At 39.1% G+C, this 19,192-nt stretch overlaps 1 protein-coding gene across 2 annotated transcripts in view; it reads right to left on the bottom strand.

Moving 5' to 3' along the window:
• Positions 1–19,192, bottom strand: part of SWAP70 (switching B cell complex subunit SWAP70) — a 76,710-nt gene that overhangs the window by 21,583 nt on the left and 35,935 nt on the right. Inside the window, exons 3-5 of one of the 2 annotated variants that reach the window (XM_005896418.3) lie at positions 13,646–13,819; positions 1,897–2,124; positions 214–360 (exon numbers count right to left, since the gene is read on the bottom strand). In XM_005896418.3, the coding sequence (XP_005896480.1) occupies positions 214–360; positions 1,897–2,124; positions 13,646–13,819 (549 nt within the window). The remainder of the gene's footprint in view (positions 1–213; positions 361–1,896; positions 2,125–13,645; positions 13,820–19,192) is intronic. The other variant, XM_070383911.1, reaches the window with a different exon arrangement.

Below are 19,192 nucleotides of genomic sequence, written 5' to 3'. Positions count from 1 at the left end.
GAATACAAGACAGAAAATAAATTCACATTAGAAAAAAATGTTGTCAGGTATCTGTAATTTTTTGGTTCAGAAACTATAGTTACTGTATGCCTATATTATTTTAGAAATGTGAATTTTAAGATTATTTTTAAGGCTCTAGAGTCTAGAAGAAGGAAGATAAACTACTTGAACAGCAGGCGGCAGCACTGGAAAGAGGTAACCATTGACTCTTACCTCCACACAGCAGTTCTCATCCAAGAGAATGTCTCCTTTCTTATCTTTCAGATCCTCGCTCACATAATAAGAAATTATGTTGGGTTTTAATACAAACCAGCGTTCAGTCCAGTTTTTCCGTCTATGGCCTTTTTTTATCATGTAACCCTAGGTAAGATTAAATCTGATATAAATGCTGGTGCTTTTCCTTATAAGAGCTGGTATCTCTTCCTTTTAACACACACACACACACCCTAACTGTGATTCTCAGTAAATCTAGACCTCCATTATTGAAAATGCTAAACGGTGTCAGTAAACCTGGCCAAGCATGCCTTCTCAGACAATCACCCTCTGGCACCAGCGCACCTCTCTACCTGCTCTCTCAGGATTCTGGAGGATGAAATCAGGAGCAGAAAATGACCAGTTGTTAGGATCCTAGCTTCTAAGTATAGCTTTTAGGCTCACACTTACTAGGCTTGTATTTTCTTCCCATATGTCAGCCTCAAAGATGTGTGATCCAAAATTTTATTTCAGCAAGACTACACATTACTACAGGCCAAAACACTTCAGGATTGTTCAAGAATAGCTAACATTTCACACAGTAAATCTATAGGTGCTGACAGCATCAAATATATAATAATATTTTGGCTGTATCACGTGATCATTATATTAAGTTCTAATCACATGACTCGCTCAGTTTGCTCGCTCCTGACATTTAAACCAAGGCCATCTCATACGGCTGTTCATCTGCAGTTCTATATTCTGCCACCCTAATGGGCCTGGAAATCCTCTTCAGAGACCATGTTTCCTAACCTCTTACAGCACCAAAAACCTACACAAATTAAGCCTCAATTAAAGTTTATTGATAGGCTACATCTGAAGAAAAGAGCAAAAACAACATCATTACCTAAGAGGGCAAAACAAGGACCAACCAGTAAGAGTTATTATTCAATATAATAATGTAAGACATCTGAAAGATCCACTCAAAATATATAAATTCTATTTGCATTATGTTTATTAAACAGACTATGTATGTCAGCATATGTATACCATAAATATTATCAGATGCTATGCAGGCACTGAGAATACAAACTTTGTAACCTAATATGATAAACACAACTTTATTACATAAAGGCACTTTTCCCCAAAAGGAAGGGCATTTTTCTGATTTCATAAAAATTACACATATCCTATAGAGAGGTTAACACATATAAACATTATAGTAGTAAGTCGAATAATAAGAAAAGAAAAAAAATAAAATAAAATTCATAGAAATCTCACAACCCAGCAGTGATCACTCCTAACATTTTGGCACCATCCCTCCAGACAGCTCTACACACACATATCACATTGCATGAAAGGGATTACAAGACACCTGCTGTTCCACAACCTGTTTTCTTCACTGAAGAGCGTGCCATGGGATCTTTCAGATGAATGAGTATAGATGAAGGCATAACACGAAAGTACTACATTCAGAAATGTGATCATATAAACAGTTCTTTCAAAATAGTAACTTCCAAGTGTTTAACTGTAATTATTTATAATGTAAGCCCAACACAAGACTGAGAAAATAAGAAATGTTATTCCTGTTCTAAATTAGTGTGAAAATATAAGTGACTTAGGCTCATCTTTGTGATAAAAATCTTTTATTTCAAACATGTCAAATTCTAAAGGTGAGGAGAAACACTGTTACAGGATGCTTACCTGTTTCAGCACATCTAATATTAGCTCATTGAAAACCTCGTTAATTGCCATGGACACAGTCTGCCGATCCATGCCTTTGCTGAACTGTCCATTTCCAACAAGCTCAATCAGTTCCCACGCAGAAAGGCCATCTTTACTGTCATCAAAGTTGATTTTATAATTTTCAAATTGTTCTTGTTGCCAACTTACTCCCATAGCTTCTGTAAGTTTCTTAAGCAGGTATTCAATCTAGAAAAAGAATTTAATAAGTATTATTGCATAACAAAAAAAAAAACTTTTAAAATTAAGTATGTATCTATGTTATTACACTAAATAACTAAATTAAAAGGTCAATTTAGGAAATATTCTTTTATAGTTCCAAGTGTATCTTTAAAGAATCTTGACACCCTCAAGGAGAAGGGTATGGATAAAATGCCCCTGAGTCTATGCTAACTTAGAATAAAGTAATCAAAATCTGGAACCCTTAACAGTGTATTTGTATAAAGAACAAAAGCAAACTGCACACAGACATGATCATACACTAACTAACTGATGTGATCCGTTTACTCTGTTGGATTTCAACATATGAGAATACTAATTTTGCTGAACCAATATGCAAGCACTAAATAATCATCTCAAAGTATGTACAAGTTAGTCACCAATTTATAAATTTTCCACATAAGCCAATTATTTGAAATTAATGCTGCCGCTTCTCATTAGAATTCTAACAGTGTTGCAAACAATGGTGAACTCCTAGACTGGGCCAGAAAAGTTTATTGAATTCTGAAACACATAGCTTTGTATACAAAAATAGTAGAAAATACTGCGCTCATCCCTCCAAAAAGCTCTACACACACACAACATTGGCATGAAAGGGATCACAAGACTCCTGCTGTCCAATAGCCATTTTTTTCTGATGAATGAGCGCACAATGAATGGATGTGCACATGACATGAAAAGTACTTTAAAAATGTAAATGAAATAGTAACAGTTCAAAAAAAACCCACTGTGAGGCAGTAATACTGAATTACAATTGATGTCTCTTATCTTCTGGAAAGCCTGGGTATCCCACAGTGCTCTCTCAAACTCAACATATCCAAATATGAATGAATCATCTCTACCTTTCAAATGGCTTCTCCTCCAATTACGGATTTCAGTTGTGAACAACACCATTCACCCATGCCAGGACGACAAACCATGCCCCACTCCTTTACATCAAGATCAGTGACAAAATCCTACTGTTTTCATTTCCCCTCTTTAAACTCTGCCTGGCTCCCTATCACCTCAAAGATAAAGGCAAGCTCCTCTGTGTCCCCTGTGGTCACTCACCCCCCGAGTACTGTCTCTAACACTTTCTCCACGATGCCTCACTGCAGATTTTACACCCCACCAACACCACCATCAACACTGATCCCACACAAGCTCTATAAAGGGCTAGAGCTAGCTGCTAGTTAATATTTAAGACTTTATACATCTCTGCTATATGTTTTTCTTTGTTTTGGGTTTTCCTTTTTAACAACCCTTTAAAAATGTAAAAACTATCTTAGCACAGGGGCTACATAAAACCAGGCTGTGCACTGAATTCAGGCAGTAAACTGTAGTCAGCCAACACCTGTGGAAAATTATAAGTAGTTTACCCATGTAACACACTTTTTCATGCTTCTATGCCTTGCCCCATGCTGTCCTGTTGAGATTACCTTTCCCCATTTCTCTACTCAGTCATATCCCACCAAAGACCTGCAAATCAGGATCTGCATTTTAACACGAACCCCAGGTACTTCCCTATGCATATTAAAGTCTGAGAAGCACTGCTCTGGTTAAAGTGCTCTGACCCAGGTCAGGTGTTCCTCTTCTGAACTCGGTATACTGTACAGAAAGTATCTCTATATTCAAATGCTGCCCCTTGCTGATTTTTTGAACTCCTTATAGGAGGGACAATGTCCCACTCATCTTTGAATCTCCAGAACTCAGCATCGTACACAGATGTAGTAGAGCTCAGTTAATGAAACGGAAATAAACCAAGCTAAACCTCAATTTTCTCATCAAAGAAATGGGTATAATAAAACTTATCATATAGGACTCCCATGGGGATAAAATGGGACAAAAATAGAACATTATGCACAATGTCTGGCATAACAGGTACTCAATCAATGCTACTTCCTTCTGTACTGCACCATTTCAAATGACATTTAAGAAAGCATTCATGAAATAACACAGAATGAGGAAGAATGCAAAATTAAATTTACCTATGATTTCCACTGCATAAAGATTATGTCAATATTCTGACAAATACTAGAGAAAAATATTACAGTCAATTTTGTTACAGATAGGATTATGAATTAATTTCTTTCTCTTCTTTGCAATTCCAATTTGGTTATAATGTTGTTTGTGAAATAACATACTTTAATAGGAAAAGAATGTGAACAATAGGAAAAACATGTTTGCAAAGAAATACACACTCACAAAACATCACAAGGTCAAAAAATATGAAGAGCTCTACTGATGTAATTTGATGAGATATTATAAGCTCCTCCAGTATGCAGATTATCTAATACCCTAAATCTAGCATACAGTGGGGTGTTCAACAAATGTTTACTCGCTGGAGAAAAACACACTCAGGTCTTTCCTTTCTCTTGTTGGAGATGTACCTGTTAAGCTTGTGCATCTGCTGTTAAGTTTAACAGATATTATTTTCTTGGTTTTTTAAAAAAATTATTTTTGCCTGTGCTGAGTCTTTGTTGCCACACATGGGCTTTCTCTACTTGCAGCAAGCAGGAGCTACTCTCCAGCTGCAGTGTGAGGGCTTCTCACTGTGGTGGCTTCTCGCTACAGAGCACAGGCTCTAGGGTACATGGCCTTCAGTAGTTGTGCCATGCAGGTTGTGACACATGGGCTTAGGTCCCCTCAGTATGTGGGACCTTCCCAGGCTAGGGATTGAACCCATATCCCCTGCACTGGCAGGAGAGTTCTTAACCACCTGACCACCAGGTAAGTTCTTGGCCTTTAAAAAGAAGTAACAGGGACAGGAAGTGGAAAAAGAGAGAAAAGGAAATCAAGAAGAAAAAAGGGAAGAGGGACAGAGAAAACAGGATAGAAAAGAGAAGGGGGAAAAAAATGTAAAGCAATAAGGCACAAGAAAGAAAAACTTAATTATATAAACAATTGACCAAAGTAAAGTAACTCAGAGGCGTTCTCATGCACAGAAATTCAATCTCCCTAAGGCAGCAGAAAGAGGGCCCATGCTGCCTGATCACAACTTGGGATAAAAGCTGTATAGGCACTCCTAGAAGTTTCAGTAGTGAGGCTGTGGGTGTGGCCACATGTATGGACAGGATGACAAAAAGTGGGTGTGACAAGACAGTGCATCTGACTGACCATTAGTGCAAGTCAGGAAACAGCAGGGAATGACCCTGTGCCCCTCAGTTCCTCTTGTATATTGGAGCTTCAATTCCTCTAGTTTATTGGAATGTCTTTTACAGTGTTTCCTGTCTGCAGCAAACTGAGCTCTTCTAGAGGCAGCTCTCCAGGTTCCTCGTGAACCTTTCTGAACATGCCCTCCCCAGCCCTTCAGAGTTTGTCATCAGGGCCCAGTTTGTGCTCTGCATTCCCAGTGACTGCGCCAGGTAACTAATCTAGATTCATTTCCTGTTGACTTTGAGCACAATCACATACTTCTCACAACCAAGTAACTTAAGAACCTCTTAGTTCATTATATTGGGCCAAGGAGAGTCAAACATTCCCATTCTCAACTATTCGATCACACTAAATAATAAATCACGTGTTGCTGTGTTAGTCTGAGTGGCCTGCACCAATTCTAAGAGCTCATTCAGTTTCAGGAAGCAGCTTACTTCCTCCTTCCAAGGCAAGTTGCACCAAAAATAACAAAGAATAAACTTTCAAGCTGCATGTGATTTTTGAGGCCTCTGGCTCTGAAACTTCTTTGTTAAAAGTTCTTTCCTTGTAATCATTAAAGAGGGTCTTTACTGACTTAATTCAGATTTTACTTCACTGAGGATCTCTTAAAACTCTTTCAGGTTTGAGATTTAACTGCATGAAGGCAATTCTTCCAAATAAGCAACAGACACATCCTGTTTTCTTCTCGGCTCAGTGGGAAATGAATACTAACATAAAAACTATACTTCACACACACACATTTCCAGGAAAACCATTTGACAAAAATTTCGGAACCATCTCAAATGGGGACACGCTAGTTCTGGACTTTAGTGAAGTAAGTCACTTGTTTATTCAATGTTCTTGATACTACTTCCTGGGTGATGGGAATCTGAATCAAAAGCAAATTTATCTATACCACTTATGTTATTCATATAACTACTACTGTTACTTATGTCTAATACAGTATTAATCAAAGGTGGAGAATAAAATCTCACTTAAAAACATTTTGGACTTAAAATGCAAATGATCATTATGATAAATGACTTATTGGAAACATAAAGATTACTTTAAATTTATAAAGCATAAAATCAACTGGTAATATTACAAATCAAATTCATACGTGACAAATTAAGACATTATACTTCAATTTTACTTTAAATGTGTATGTTTTCACACTTAATTAAAATCTGTAAGCCTAAAACTAGTTCCAAATACAGTTTTTTTTAATACTTAGTACCATTAAAGTATTTTAATAAATACTTAGGAAGGAAGCAAAATCTAACAGAGAATGGAACCTTAAGCAATAACTCCACTGTTTTTCACAAAATGCGCAACCTTGAATTTGCATTGCTTGAGCAAAGGCCAGGAGATGTGCTAAGAGCTAAATAAACACAAGACCATATTTTAAACCTTAGGAGGCTGGTTCAGCATTCAGACAAAGCTATTTCACACAAATCTGTTTTAATGATCCTTTCCTTCCCCACACAAGTACTCCTGGCCACAGAGGAGTAATCTGTAGAACTCACTCTAATTCTACTTCTAATCAGAAGAACGGTGAGGGAGCTAAGGACATCAAAACAACAGAGTAAGTCCAAACTGACAGGAGAAGGTATGCTGCCTGGGGTTCCCTTCTCAAATGAGACTAACTTGTTTAGGAGAGGAGCAAGACACTCTTGTCAGCCTGCAAAGAGGAAAACAAGCAAGCTGTGGAGTCTTGGCTGGGCTCTGGGTGCAGAAAAATAAAACTCATGGCCCACCTCAAGTCTTCTGTGAGTCCCAGTTTTTCAGGCCACCCAAAGCAGAAATCTTTTGAGTGTCTTAGGCAGGGCAGTCAGGAAGCTGGTGCTGACGGCTCCCTCCACAGCCTGTGACTCAGTGATGACTTAAAGCCAATGACAAGTCCTCCCACATCAAGTCAGAGCTGCTTCAAGGAATACGGTAAATCTCCCTACAAAGTAATTTCTAATTCTAAGGTCACTTTCAAGTCCACCATGTATATTTTGGTGATGGAAAGAACCAAAAGATCATGGGTAAGAGACCCACTACATCTCCAGTTCCAAAGAAAATCCAGAATGAAACTACAAAATGTCTTAAACGACAATAATGGAGATTTTATTATCATAATTTTTCCAAGCAGCAGCTAGGTTTAAAAATACCATTGGCATATCTACATCTATCAACATTCTATTCCCTTCCATATGTTTCTGTATTAAGATAATTTTCATGGACAAAAATTCCATAACATGTTTTAATTTCCCCTTTAACATATGTGCACAATTACATTATTATTATTAAACACTGAAAAACTGTTCCCACCACTATAGTGAACTTTGCTTTCTCCTTGCTTATCAATGACAACCTAATTGTTAAATCCAAGGACAACTTCTCATTCATCACCCTCTAATTTTTCTATAGCACCTAATGCTAGGAACTACTTTTCTGCTTCTTAGAACTTTTTTTTCCTTTGGCACCCATGACTCAACACTCTCCCAGTTCTCCTACCTGACAGACTATTAAACTTCTTTTACCAAATCTACTTCCTCCCCCGGCTACAGAAACATACCCGTGGTTCTGTCCTCGGCCCTCGCTTCTCCCACTACCGTCTCTTTCTTCCTGACCTAACCGACTCCCACGGCTTCCCTGTCTCTGTCTCCAGCCCTGGCCTCTCACGGCTCTGAACGTACTCTTCCAGTTGAAACAAGGCAGTTCCACAAGGACGATCCCCTCACAATGCCAACTGTACCAAACCATCACCATACATCACACCCCAAATAGCTCATCACCAATGCTTCACATACATCAACTATTTTAGTCCTCACAAGTGTCCAGTGAAGGAAGCAATGATCCCCATTTTCCAGATGGGGAAACCCAAACAGGGAGACTAAGTAATCTGTTCACAGTCACAGAGCCAAAAGGTGGTCAAGCAGGGATTTAAATCAGGCAGTCTGATCTGAAAGATAAGGCTTTAAACAACTACTCTGTATTTCCTCCCAGTTGCCCAGACCTGAAAGTTGTCTCTGTCCCTGCACGTCCATCATGTTCCAGTTAAAAAGGACATGTGTCATTCATTTTTATTGCTCAGCACGTAATCCCTCCCTTTTTTAGTTATTAAATTACATTAATTTTCAATGACATGTTTACAGCATAATGTTAACTGAAAAAAAAGAGCAGGGAAAATTTTATATATTGTACAATTACACTGTATTTTTTTTTAAGTCATGAATAGAAAAAATATAAAAAGTATCTCCAAATGCTAACCTTGGTTTTCTTTCAGTGGCAGAACTACAGAACTATAGAAAGAAAGTTCTTTATACTTATTTGTAGAAATAAGTAGAATAAGAATCTAACATTTCTGTAATTAACAGATATTTTATAGGGAAAGTGAAAGTGTTAGTCATTTAGTCATGTCCAACTCTCTGTGAGCCCATAGACCATAGCCCACCAGGTTTCTTTATCCATGGAATTCTCCAGGCAAGAATACTGGAGTGGGTTGCCATTCATTTCTCTGGGGGATCTTCCCAACCCAGGGATCAAACCCAGGTCTCCTGCATTGCAGGCAGATTCTTTACTGTCTGAGCTACCAGGGGAAAGATGCTATTTATAGGGAAAGTTCAGTTCAGTCACTCAGTCGTATCCGACTCTTTGTGACCCCATGGAGTACAGCACGCCAGGCTTTCCTGTCCATCACCAACTCCCTGAGCTTGATCAAACTCATGTCCATTGAATTGGTGATACCATCCAACCATTTTATCCTCTGTTGTCCCCTTCTCCAGCCTTCAATCTTTCCCAGCACCAGGGTCTTAATCCAATGAGTCAGTTCTTCACATCAGCTGGCCAAAGTACTGGAGCTTCAGCTTCAGCATCAGTCTTTCCAATGAATATTCAGGACTGATTTCCTTTAGGATTGACTGGTTTTATTTCCCTGTTGTCCAAGGGACTCTCAAGAGTCTTCTCTAACACCACAGTTCAGAAGCATCAGTTCTTTGGCACTCAGCTTTATGGTCCAACTCTCACATCCTTACATGACTATTGGAAAAACCATAGCTTTGACTAGATGGACCTTTGTTGGCAAAGTAATGTCTCTGCTGTTTAATATGCTGTCTAGGTTGGTCATAGCTTTTCTTACAAGGAGCAAGCATCTTTTAATTTCATGGCTGCAGTCACCACCTGCAGTATTTTGGAGCCTAAGAAAATAAAGTCTGTCACTGTTTCCATTGTTTCCTTATCGATTTGCCATGAAGTGATAGGACTGGATGCCATGATCTTAGTTTTCTGAGTGTTGAGCTTTAAGCCAGCTCTTTCACTCTCCTCTTTCACTTTCATCAACAGGCTCTTTAGTTCCTCTTTGCTTTCTGCCATAAGGGAGGTGGTGTCTGCATATCTGAGGTTATTGATATTTCTCCCTGCAATCTTGATTCTAACTTGTGATTCATTCAGCCCATCATTTTGCATGACGTACTGTACATATAAGTTAAATGAGCAGCGTGACAACATACAGCCTTAACGTACTCCTTTCCCAATTTTGAACCAATCTTTTTGTTCCATGTCCAGTTCTAAGCTGCTTCTTGACCTGCATACAGATTTCTTAGGAGGCAAGTAAGGTGGTCTGGTTTTAGAGGGAAAGGATGCTATTAATTTTTTAAAATAACTCTCTCTACCAGCTCCCTGACAGAAGCCAGTAAAACTTGGCTTACATATAGCAGGTCTGCCTCTTTCTGACCATGAAAACCAGTGAAGACACACAAAAGATCAGAGTGACAGCCACCAAACCCTCACATAAGCTCTGGGCATGAATCAGTCATTCATTCATTCTATGAACTAAAAATAGTGCACAAAAGCTCTTATCACTGATCTACTTTTATCTCTACAGGGGCTTAGTAGCAATAGTTATTGTTGGGAGTATCATTTCATTATTAACCTTATTAGTGAGGAAAGTTCAAAGTAAAACCCTAAATGAGTAGTCTTCAAAATGACATGTTTCAGGTACTTCTGTTCTCTAGGGTCACAAATGGAGGTTGTCTAGGGCATACTGAAATTCCATATCTCAACTCTCACTCTTTGGAAAAAACCAGTAGGCTGCGCACTGAAGTGACTGACCCCAGAGTCTAATCTTGACCATGACCAAAAGAATGACCAGGTAAACAGACCAGTCCAGAGTGGGAGAAGCTAGCAAGCACACTGATGAAATCAATGCTAACCCCCTTATGTCTGAGGAATTCCCAATGTGGAAGCTAAACACAAATGGACCCTTTTCAAGCCTTCTCTGCAACTAGTTCATGGCACCTGACCTAGATCATAACAATCAGATGCATCATGCCCTGTGATTAGGAAGTAGGCATAGAAAGCTCTCTGTGGTAGCAAGAACAGCTGCAAGAAGATCTGAGTTCCTGGGCAGCAGCATGCAGGGCCAGAGATATTCCACAGTACAACACAGTTTCCCTGTGGTTCCTCACTGCACAGCCTCCACATCTGGTTTTCAGCCATAATAGCCATTCTATAAGCTACCCAACATTTTTAAAATTACCTTTCTGGCTTAAATCAGTAAGTCCAGCTGCTCTGAAGACTGGCAATTTGCCAAGTGAGATACCTCACTCATTTCAGACATGCCCTTCCTTTGCTTTCCTGCCTTGCATGACCCCGCCCTCTGTGCCTCCCACCCAGGAGTATTCTCCTTTGCTTTTTCCCTTAGTCCAAACTCTTCCATCTTTCAAGACCCAGCATAAGTGCTATTTCCCCCTAAACATAACAGCTAACACTTAATGAGCACTTCCTAAGAGCCAGGCGTTCTTCTCATTTCATCATCACAAAAATAGCAGGAGGTAGACAGTAGCATTAGTCTTAGTTTACAGTGGTGGAAACTGTAGCAAAAATTAAATAAATTGCCCAAGGTCACACCGCTAGTAAGCAGTGATAAAGCTAGAATTCAAATCCAAGACATCTGACTCCAGATCTCTGCTCTTAACCAGGGAACACCAAATTACAGCCCATGAGTCAAATCTACCCTACCAGCCAAATCTGATTCTCAACCTGTTTTTATACACCCTTGCTCTAAGAACAGTTTTCACAGTTTTAAGTGGTTGGGGCGGGGGAGGGGTGGGAATCAAAAGTATAATAATACTTCATGGTCCATGAAAATTATATGAAATTCAAATTTCAACATCTATAAATAAAAGTTTTACTGAAGCAACATACTGTCTTGTGGCTGCTTTCATGCTATTAACAGCAGAGCTGAGTAGCTACAACACAGACAATACAGCCAGAAAGCCCACAAAGTCTCAAATATTTTCTGTCTGGCCTTCACTGAAAAAGTTTAAGATACTGCTTTTAACCACTACATTCTATTGCCTCTCTTAAAAAGACTTCCTGATCCCTGACTTCTCCCAAACTGGAATAAATCTTTCCCTTCTCTGTAGTTACATGGTATTTGTTCTCTCTTATAACAGGTTGTCTATTTTGCTTTGAATTACACTTGACTTTCTTTTCCTTGAGCAGACTGCAAATTTCTTGAAGGCAGGAAGTCATCTTTTTCACTTCAGATTCCTCTTATTGCCTCATTTATTGTTGCCAGTCAATAAATACTTGCTGATTTGAAAAAATATTGTGGTATAGACTTTTAAACAGATTTTCCTAACATGAACATGAATCACAGAAATAAATCACAGACCAAACTCCATGCTGACAGACTGGATAATAATGGGCATGCTTGATCACTAGTGGTGTGTATACAAATTGGTATAGCCTTTCTGAAGGGGCAGTTCTGCTTTGTTTATCTAATACCCTAAAAGTATGCATTTTTTAGGACTTAGAATTCCACTGCTGACACTGTGGAAAGAAAGAAGCAGACTAGTGTGCAAAAATGTATGCAATAATATTAGTCACAGGACCTAACATATTTACTGAATACATATCACATGCTAGGCACTGAGCTAACTCCTTTATTTTTTCCCCTAGTCACAATTATTATTTTTTTAATTTTAGATTTTTTAATTGAGGTAACACTGGTTTATAACATTACATAAGTTTCTTATATACAACATTGTATTTCTACGTCTAAATGCACTACAGTGTTCTCGCCACCAAAAATTTAGTTTCCATCCATCACAATACAGTTGACCCTCTTTATTCATTTTACCAGCCCTACCCCCACTACCCCTCTGATAACCACTACTCTGTTCCCTGCATCTACATGTTTTTGTTTGGTTTGGTTAATTATTTTGTTTGTTTATATTTCACATATGCATGAAATCATATGTATCCATCTTTCTCTGACTTGTTTCACTTACTGAACTAAGTTCTTTAAATATGAAGCCTCACAACTCTTAGAATAAACATTTTTAAGAGCTCTATTTTATAGATGCTGCTGCTGCTGCTGCTGCTAAGTCGCTTCAGTCTTGTCCGACTCTGTGCGACCCCATAGATGGCAGCCCACCAGACTCCACCATCCCTGGGATTCTCCAGGCAAGAACATTGGAGTGGGTTGCCATTTCCTTCTCCATTGCATGAAAGTGAAAATGAAGTCACTCAGTTGTGTTTGACTCTCTGCGACCCCATTGACTGCAGCCTACCAGGTTCCTCTGTCCATGGGATTTTCCAGCCAAGAGTACTGGAGTGGGTTGTCATTGCCTTCTCCGATTTTATAGATGAGGAAATTAAAATTCAAGAGGTTAAATAACATTGTCCAATGTTAGAGGATTACAGATGACTTTTTTTAAGGGGAAGACTACAGTTGATTAATCTGATATTATTAGTCTTTTCTAAATTTACAACTGTAATAAGCATATATTATATGTATCATTTTTAGGGCAATAAGACAGCACAGAGCCTTACTCTTGCATTCCCTGCTCCTCTCCCCACCTTTGGAAGCTCAGGGAAAAGAATCCACAACAAAACAAGCAAATGTCCTTTTTAATTTCTTTTGTAAAGTATGGTTTAAAAAAAGTCTCCATCCTTGACTTTGACACAGGAGTAGTATTTCCTCACATAAATGAGCCTTAGGAATACCATTCTGGATCCTGTGTGTTTCCCATATAGTATCCTTCAGCTAGTTCTTATGGTTTGCCAACATCTAAATAGGCAGAAAATTATGTTGTGACTTATACTGAATAAAAGACTCCTTTAACGTGAGAATGGATTTGTCTATAATTAGAACAGCTTAAAGAGGAAGAGCCCCACCCTGCCTGTAAATATCCAGAGTTACTGCATGACCTCAAATTACTAAGTCTGGGACTTTTTTGGATCCACGCTTTTTTGCCTCTGATCCAAAAACACTAGCACAGGACCTCCTTCCATATCTACACTGAACTAACACAGATACTTCCAAGTTAGATCTATTAGATGCTAAGATAGTCACATAAAACGTCCCAGAGCCACACCTTACCTCTTCTGGCACAATAATTAGTGGGTACTTGTCCTCAGATAAAAAGTTGAAAATAACCCATATTTTAAATGCATCTTCTTCCGTAATGAACAGGGGATTCTTTGTGAGATTTTTTTTGACACAGAGGGTCCAACACATCCTATTGAACTCAATCTTGTCAAAGTTGTCTTGGACCTAAAAAGAAAGGAGGAAAAATTCCAGTGAATCAGTCCAAAATAAGTAGCATGTACACCAAGTAAAACAGAAAGACAAAGCCTACTACAGGCGTCCATTTTAATCAATCCAGCTAACCAACAGCCATTTCCTAAGGAGCTGCTTAGATACCACACTTTCAAAGGTTCAATTAAGAATGTTCTATTGAACCTGACGCTGAAGTAACACCTGCTCATATGACTCACGTGCCACATGAAATACTAGCTTGTCAAGTAATTTTTTCATGTATAGATATTATCTTCTAAACAGACTACCAATCTTGGTATAGGAGTTGAGAATGTCAGTTATTCAATATGAGCCACATGCAGATATCATTTTTACCTATATGGTCAAAGAAGATACTTTCTCTTGGGAAAAACTATTTAACTGAAATTCTAAAAAGACAGCTCTGCCACTCGGTCATTCAATCATGCGTTCAACATTCCCTCAGGGTCTACTGGTTCGCTTCCCTGGTAGCTCAGATGGTAAGAAATCTGCCTGCAATGAAGGAGACCTGGGTTCGATTTCCAGGTCAGGAAGCTCCCCTGGAAAAGGGAATGGTAACCCACTCCAGTACTCTTGCCTGGAGAATTCCATGGACAGAGGAACCTGGTGGGCTACAGTCCATGGGATCGAAAAGAATTAGACATGACTGAAATGTCTCGGCACACATGCACAAATGAGCCAACTACTAAGCTACATAAGGATATAAAGGAACTATTCTAGTGGTCAAGTGGCGAAGACTCCGTGCTCCCAATGCAGGGGGCCTGGGTTTGATCCCTGGTCAGGGAATTACATCCCACATGTCACAACTAAAGATCCAGCACAGCCAAATAAAGAAACAAACAAACAGGTTTTTAAAAATGAATGATATAAAGATGAAGAATAACTTGGTCCCTGCTCTTAGAACAGTCACAGTTTATTATGAAAAACAGACATGCAAACAGACAAATCTTAACATAACACAGTGTATGATTCAATAGTTTTTATTCATTCAACCGATAAAATGTAGACAGTAGTCATTATCTGCCAGGGCCATCACAGAGATACTGAATATACTGGGTTGGACAAAAAGTTTGTTCGAGTTTTCCCATAAGAGCTTGAAGAAAAACCCTAACGAACTTTTTGGCCAACTCAATACTGCTAGCCCTTGTCTCCAAGGAATGCCAAGACAGTTACAATATAATGTGCTAAGTATTACACAGATGTAAACAGAGGCTTCTGTGGGAACACTGAGGGGCTAACAACCCAATCTTAAGAACTGGGGAAAGATTTCCACCAAAGTGATAGAGCTGAGGCCCAAAGAACCATCAAGAGTCAAACAGTTTGAAAACAGGGTAAAGACTGTTACCGGTAGAACAGAACGTGAAAAAGCCCAGAGGTGGAAACAACCATGGTCAGTGTGGAAGAACTGCAGAAGATGAATGTGAATGGGCTACTTGGTACTGCGGGTGGTATAAGTCAGGCTGCTCCTAAGTGCAAACCATAGAAACTATCTTGAGTTCCTTTAAACAGATAAGAAAATGTACTGGAAAAGCAATGGGTAACCTCAAAGATCTAACACAAAGGCTAAAAAATCTAGACTCTTGAAACTAAGCCAGTAACAATCCAGGCTAGGCAGTCAGAACTGCAGTTGAAACTGCTCATGGTACCAGCAGGGGGAGACACCACGGTCAGTATGACGTGAGGCCATCGCTGTTGCCACTGATCCAGTCCTCGAGCCTCCATGTCACTCACTGCAGCTTCAGAGTCACACTGGGTCACATTTCTATGCCCGAGCTGCCAGGAAAGAGGGAAGATGAGTATCTAAACTTCTCAATATGTGAGGTATGAGACAGGTCCTGTCCTCCTTCCATACACAAGAAAGGAATTCAGATACTGGACAGTCAGGAAAAAAAAAACACAAACAAATGCCCACTGTATGTGGTATGGTGAAAGACTAGGCTAGAGAGAGTGAAGACCAGATCACGAAGAGCCGAATATATAATTCAGGGTAAAGAATTAGGATTTATCTGACTTGGAGGAGTGGGAGGGAGCAACATACACAGCCTGCATTTTAAGGCCAGGGACAGTATGGAGAATGGGAGGAGGCAGAGTGGGTAACAGGACAACACGAGCAAAGCAATTCTGTTTAGAGAGAGAGATGAACAAAGTGTGTATAACATAAGGAAGAAGTCGCTAGTTAGCTGCAGGAAGAAGTTTCTCTTTGTGGTTGGCAAACCAGTTTCCCAAGAGTAAGAAGATATCCTTTGTGCTCTGCCTTCGGCACCCAGTCTCGGTCTGACACGGTTTCCCATGCCCCCAGTATACACAAATGACCCCACGAAGGGAAAGTAACAGCTTCTGCTTCTCTTTTTTCTTTCCTTTTCATTTTTTTTTCTTTAACACCATTTATTGAGGACTTAGCATATACTTGGCATTTTATATGCAGTTTCTCATTTAAACTTTGTGTTGGCCCCATAAAGGTTAAATATCCTCATTTTACAGATCAGGAAACATGTTCAGGAAAATTGGGTACCAAGTTTACATGACTAGTAAATATCAAGACTGGAGTTCAAAGCTCACATTCTATCCCTTTTTTCTATGCCCAACAGCTTGGAGAACTCAGCAGACGAAGGACTCTATTTGTATGATGGAACAGTTCTCTACAGGACTAGTCTCAAAGGCCAGTTTATCAACTCTAAACACCCACAGCCCTAAAAAGCACTAAGTGGAAGACACGCCACCAAGGGAAATGACATATGCATGGAAGCACAAAGCTCTGCTCCGAGGAACAAGAAGTGATTCTATGTGGATCATGTGGTGAATTAAGACTTCCTGAGAGGGAGTGGCCAGATTTATGGCTAGAAAAGCAAACACAGACAGAAATCACAAAGAGCTTTATAATTTCAATAAATAAATAGCCTTAGGAAACACCCCGTTTTAGAGCAAAGAACAGCCAGGTCATCTACAGGCCAGATCAGTACTTGGCAGAAAAGACGGTATTTGGGGCAGACCTCAAAGCATGGTGAAACAGTACAAGGAACAGTATTGCAAAGGATAGGAAAGGAGACTGCACGAGCAAGGGCACAGCAGGAGCGCACACCAACCACGTCTGCGGAACAGCCACAGGATGAAGGGGACACAAACAAGGCAGAGAGAAAGCGTTCAAGCATGTGAATCTTCAACCTGCAGTTCTGGTGAGATATTTGTGTCGCCTGAAGACAATCAAAGGAGGAACTGTAACCTAAGAGGAAAGGCAGATTTGTGAATCAACTGCATGCCGACGAGGACTGAAGCCACAACGCTCAATGAGATCACTGAGAGGAAACTCAAAGTGAGAAAAGAGAGGGAATCAAAACAGAACCTCAGAGGATCTGCACATTTACAAAGTGAGAGAAGGATAAGGAATTATGATGACTGGAAGAACAATCAAAGTGACAGGAGAACCACAAAGACATAAAAACTGAGTGAGCAAACAAGAAGAAGATGGTCTGACCAACCCAGCAGCCTCCCCCGTTATCCATGAGGGATAAGTTCCAAGACCTCCACTGGACATCTGAAACTGCATGTGTTTTTTTCCTATACATACAAGTCTATGATACAGTTTAATTTACAAATTAGGCATAATAGAAGATTAACAACAATAATAATAAAAAGAAAAATCATAAACAACATATTGTAATAAATGTTATATGAATGTGGTCTCTCTCTTTCTCAAAATATCTCACTGTACAAATGTTAATGCCTTTTCCATCTTTAAGCACTTATCGTGTACTTGGCCATGACTTTTGCAGTTTTGAGATGCAACAGGAAAACTAGCAGTATTTCTTTTTCCTTCTTCACAATTTCACGGATAAAAGATTCATTCTTACCAAACATACAGTTACAAAAACAGCAGGTTTTCTTTCCTTATTAAGTAGAGAAGTTTCACCTTTTCTCTTAAAGGAAGCACTTTAAAGCTTCTCTTTGGCCTATCTGACTTGCCAGCATCACCACTCTTGTGCTTTGGGTCCATTTTTAAGTAAATAAGAGTTACTTCGTAATTCTCTGGTCGTTCACTGGTTAGGACTTGGAGCTTTCACTGCTGTGGCTGTGGTTCAATTCCTGGTCATGGAACTAAAATCCTGCAAGTTATGTGACATGGCCAAAAAAAAAAAAACGGGGGGGGGGGTTACTTGAACACATTCTCATGTGTTCACTGTAATACCATGACAGTCAATTTGATAACCCAGATGGATATTAACTAACAGGTGGCACATACAGGACAAGGGACGATTCACGCCCTGGGAAGGATGGAGCAAAAAGGTGCGATTTCATCGCACTACTCAGAAGAACACACAATGATTTATGAATTCTTTATTTCTGGAGTTTTCTATTTAATATTTTCAGACCACAGTTGACAACAGGCAACCGAAACCACGGAAAAAGAAACTACAGACAAGGAGGGGCTACTGCAGTGCCAAACGCTACAGAACTTAAGAAAGAGTCATTTAAGAAAAGACAGTTGCTGGTTTTGCAACTGACTGGTCACTAGTTAGTTACTTTCAAGACAGCCAAGAAGTCTGTGTATAAAGTCAGACTGCAATAGGATCAGAAACCAAGCAAATTCTCCATAAATTAGCTTTCCCAGGAAATAAATAGTGGCTTTTTGATGCAAGTGCAAGTGCTCACTGTCTTACTTAATTTTAAATAAGTTGCTTGTTTGGCTTATTACTTCTCTATATTCTAATCTGTCAATACTATTCTTTAGTTTAAGAACACTCAAAGGTAAAAGTGTATTAAATGATGGCATTTACACCTTTAAAAAAAAAGGCACAAAATCAGATCATACAGAAAAAGTCCACAACTAACATCATACTTCAAGGTGAAAAACTGCAAGCTTTTCCTCTAAGATCAAGAACAAGATAAGGATGCCCACTCTCACCACTTCTGTTCAACATAGTTCTGAAAATCCCAGGCACAGAGATTAGGCAAGAAATGCAAATAAAAGGCATCCAAATTGAAAAGAAAGAAGCAATGACAATCTGAAAAGAAAATTAAAAAAACAATCTGATTTGTAATAGCATCAAAAATACTCGGGAGTAAGCTGAACCAAAGAGATAAAAAGACTTGTATACAGAAAATTAGAAAACAGTACTCAAAGAAATTAAAGATGACATAAATAAGTGGAAAGACATCCTATGCTCGTGGCCTGAAAGACTTAACACTATTAAAATGCCCACACTATCCAAAGCATTTACCACAGATTCAATGCAATCTCCGTCAAAATTTCAATGGCATTTTTTTTTCCTGCAGAAACAAAAAACATTACCCTAAAATTCACAAGGAATCTCAAAGGTCCATGATAGTTCAAACAATCTTGAGAAAAACAAA

The sequence above is a fragment of the Bos mutus genome, chromosome 15 (assembly GCF_027580195.1).
Source record: "Bos mutus isolate GX-2022 chromosome 15, NWIPB_WYAK_1.1, whole genome shotgun sequence".
NCBI lineage: Eukaryota > Metazoa > Chordata > Mammalia > Artiodactyla > Bovidae > Bos > Bos mutus.
Note: the sequence above shows the minus strand (reverse complement) of the source record. Positions and strands in the feature narration are given on the sequence as shown.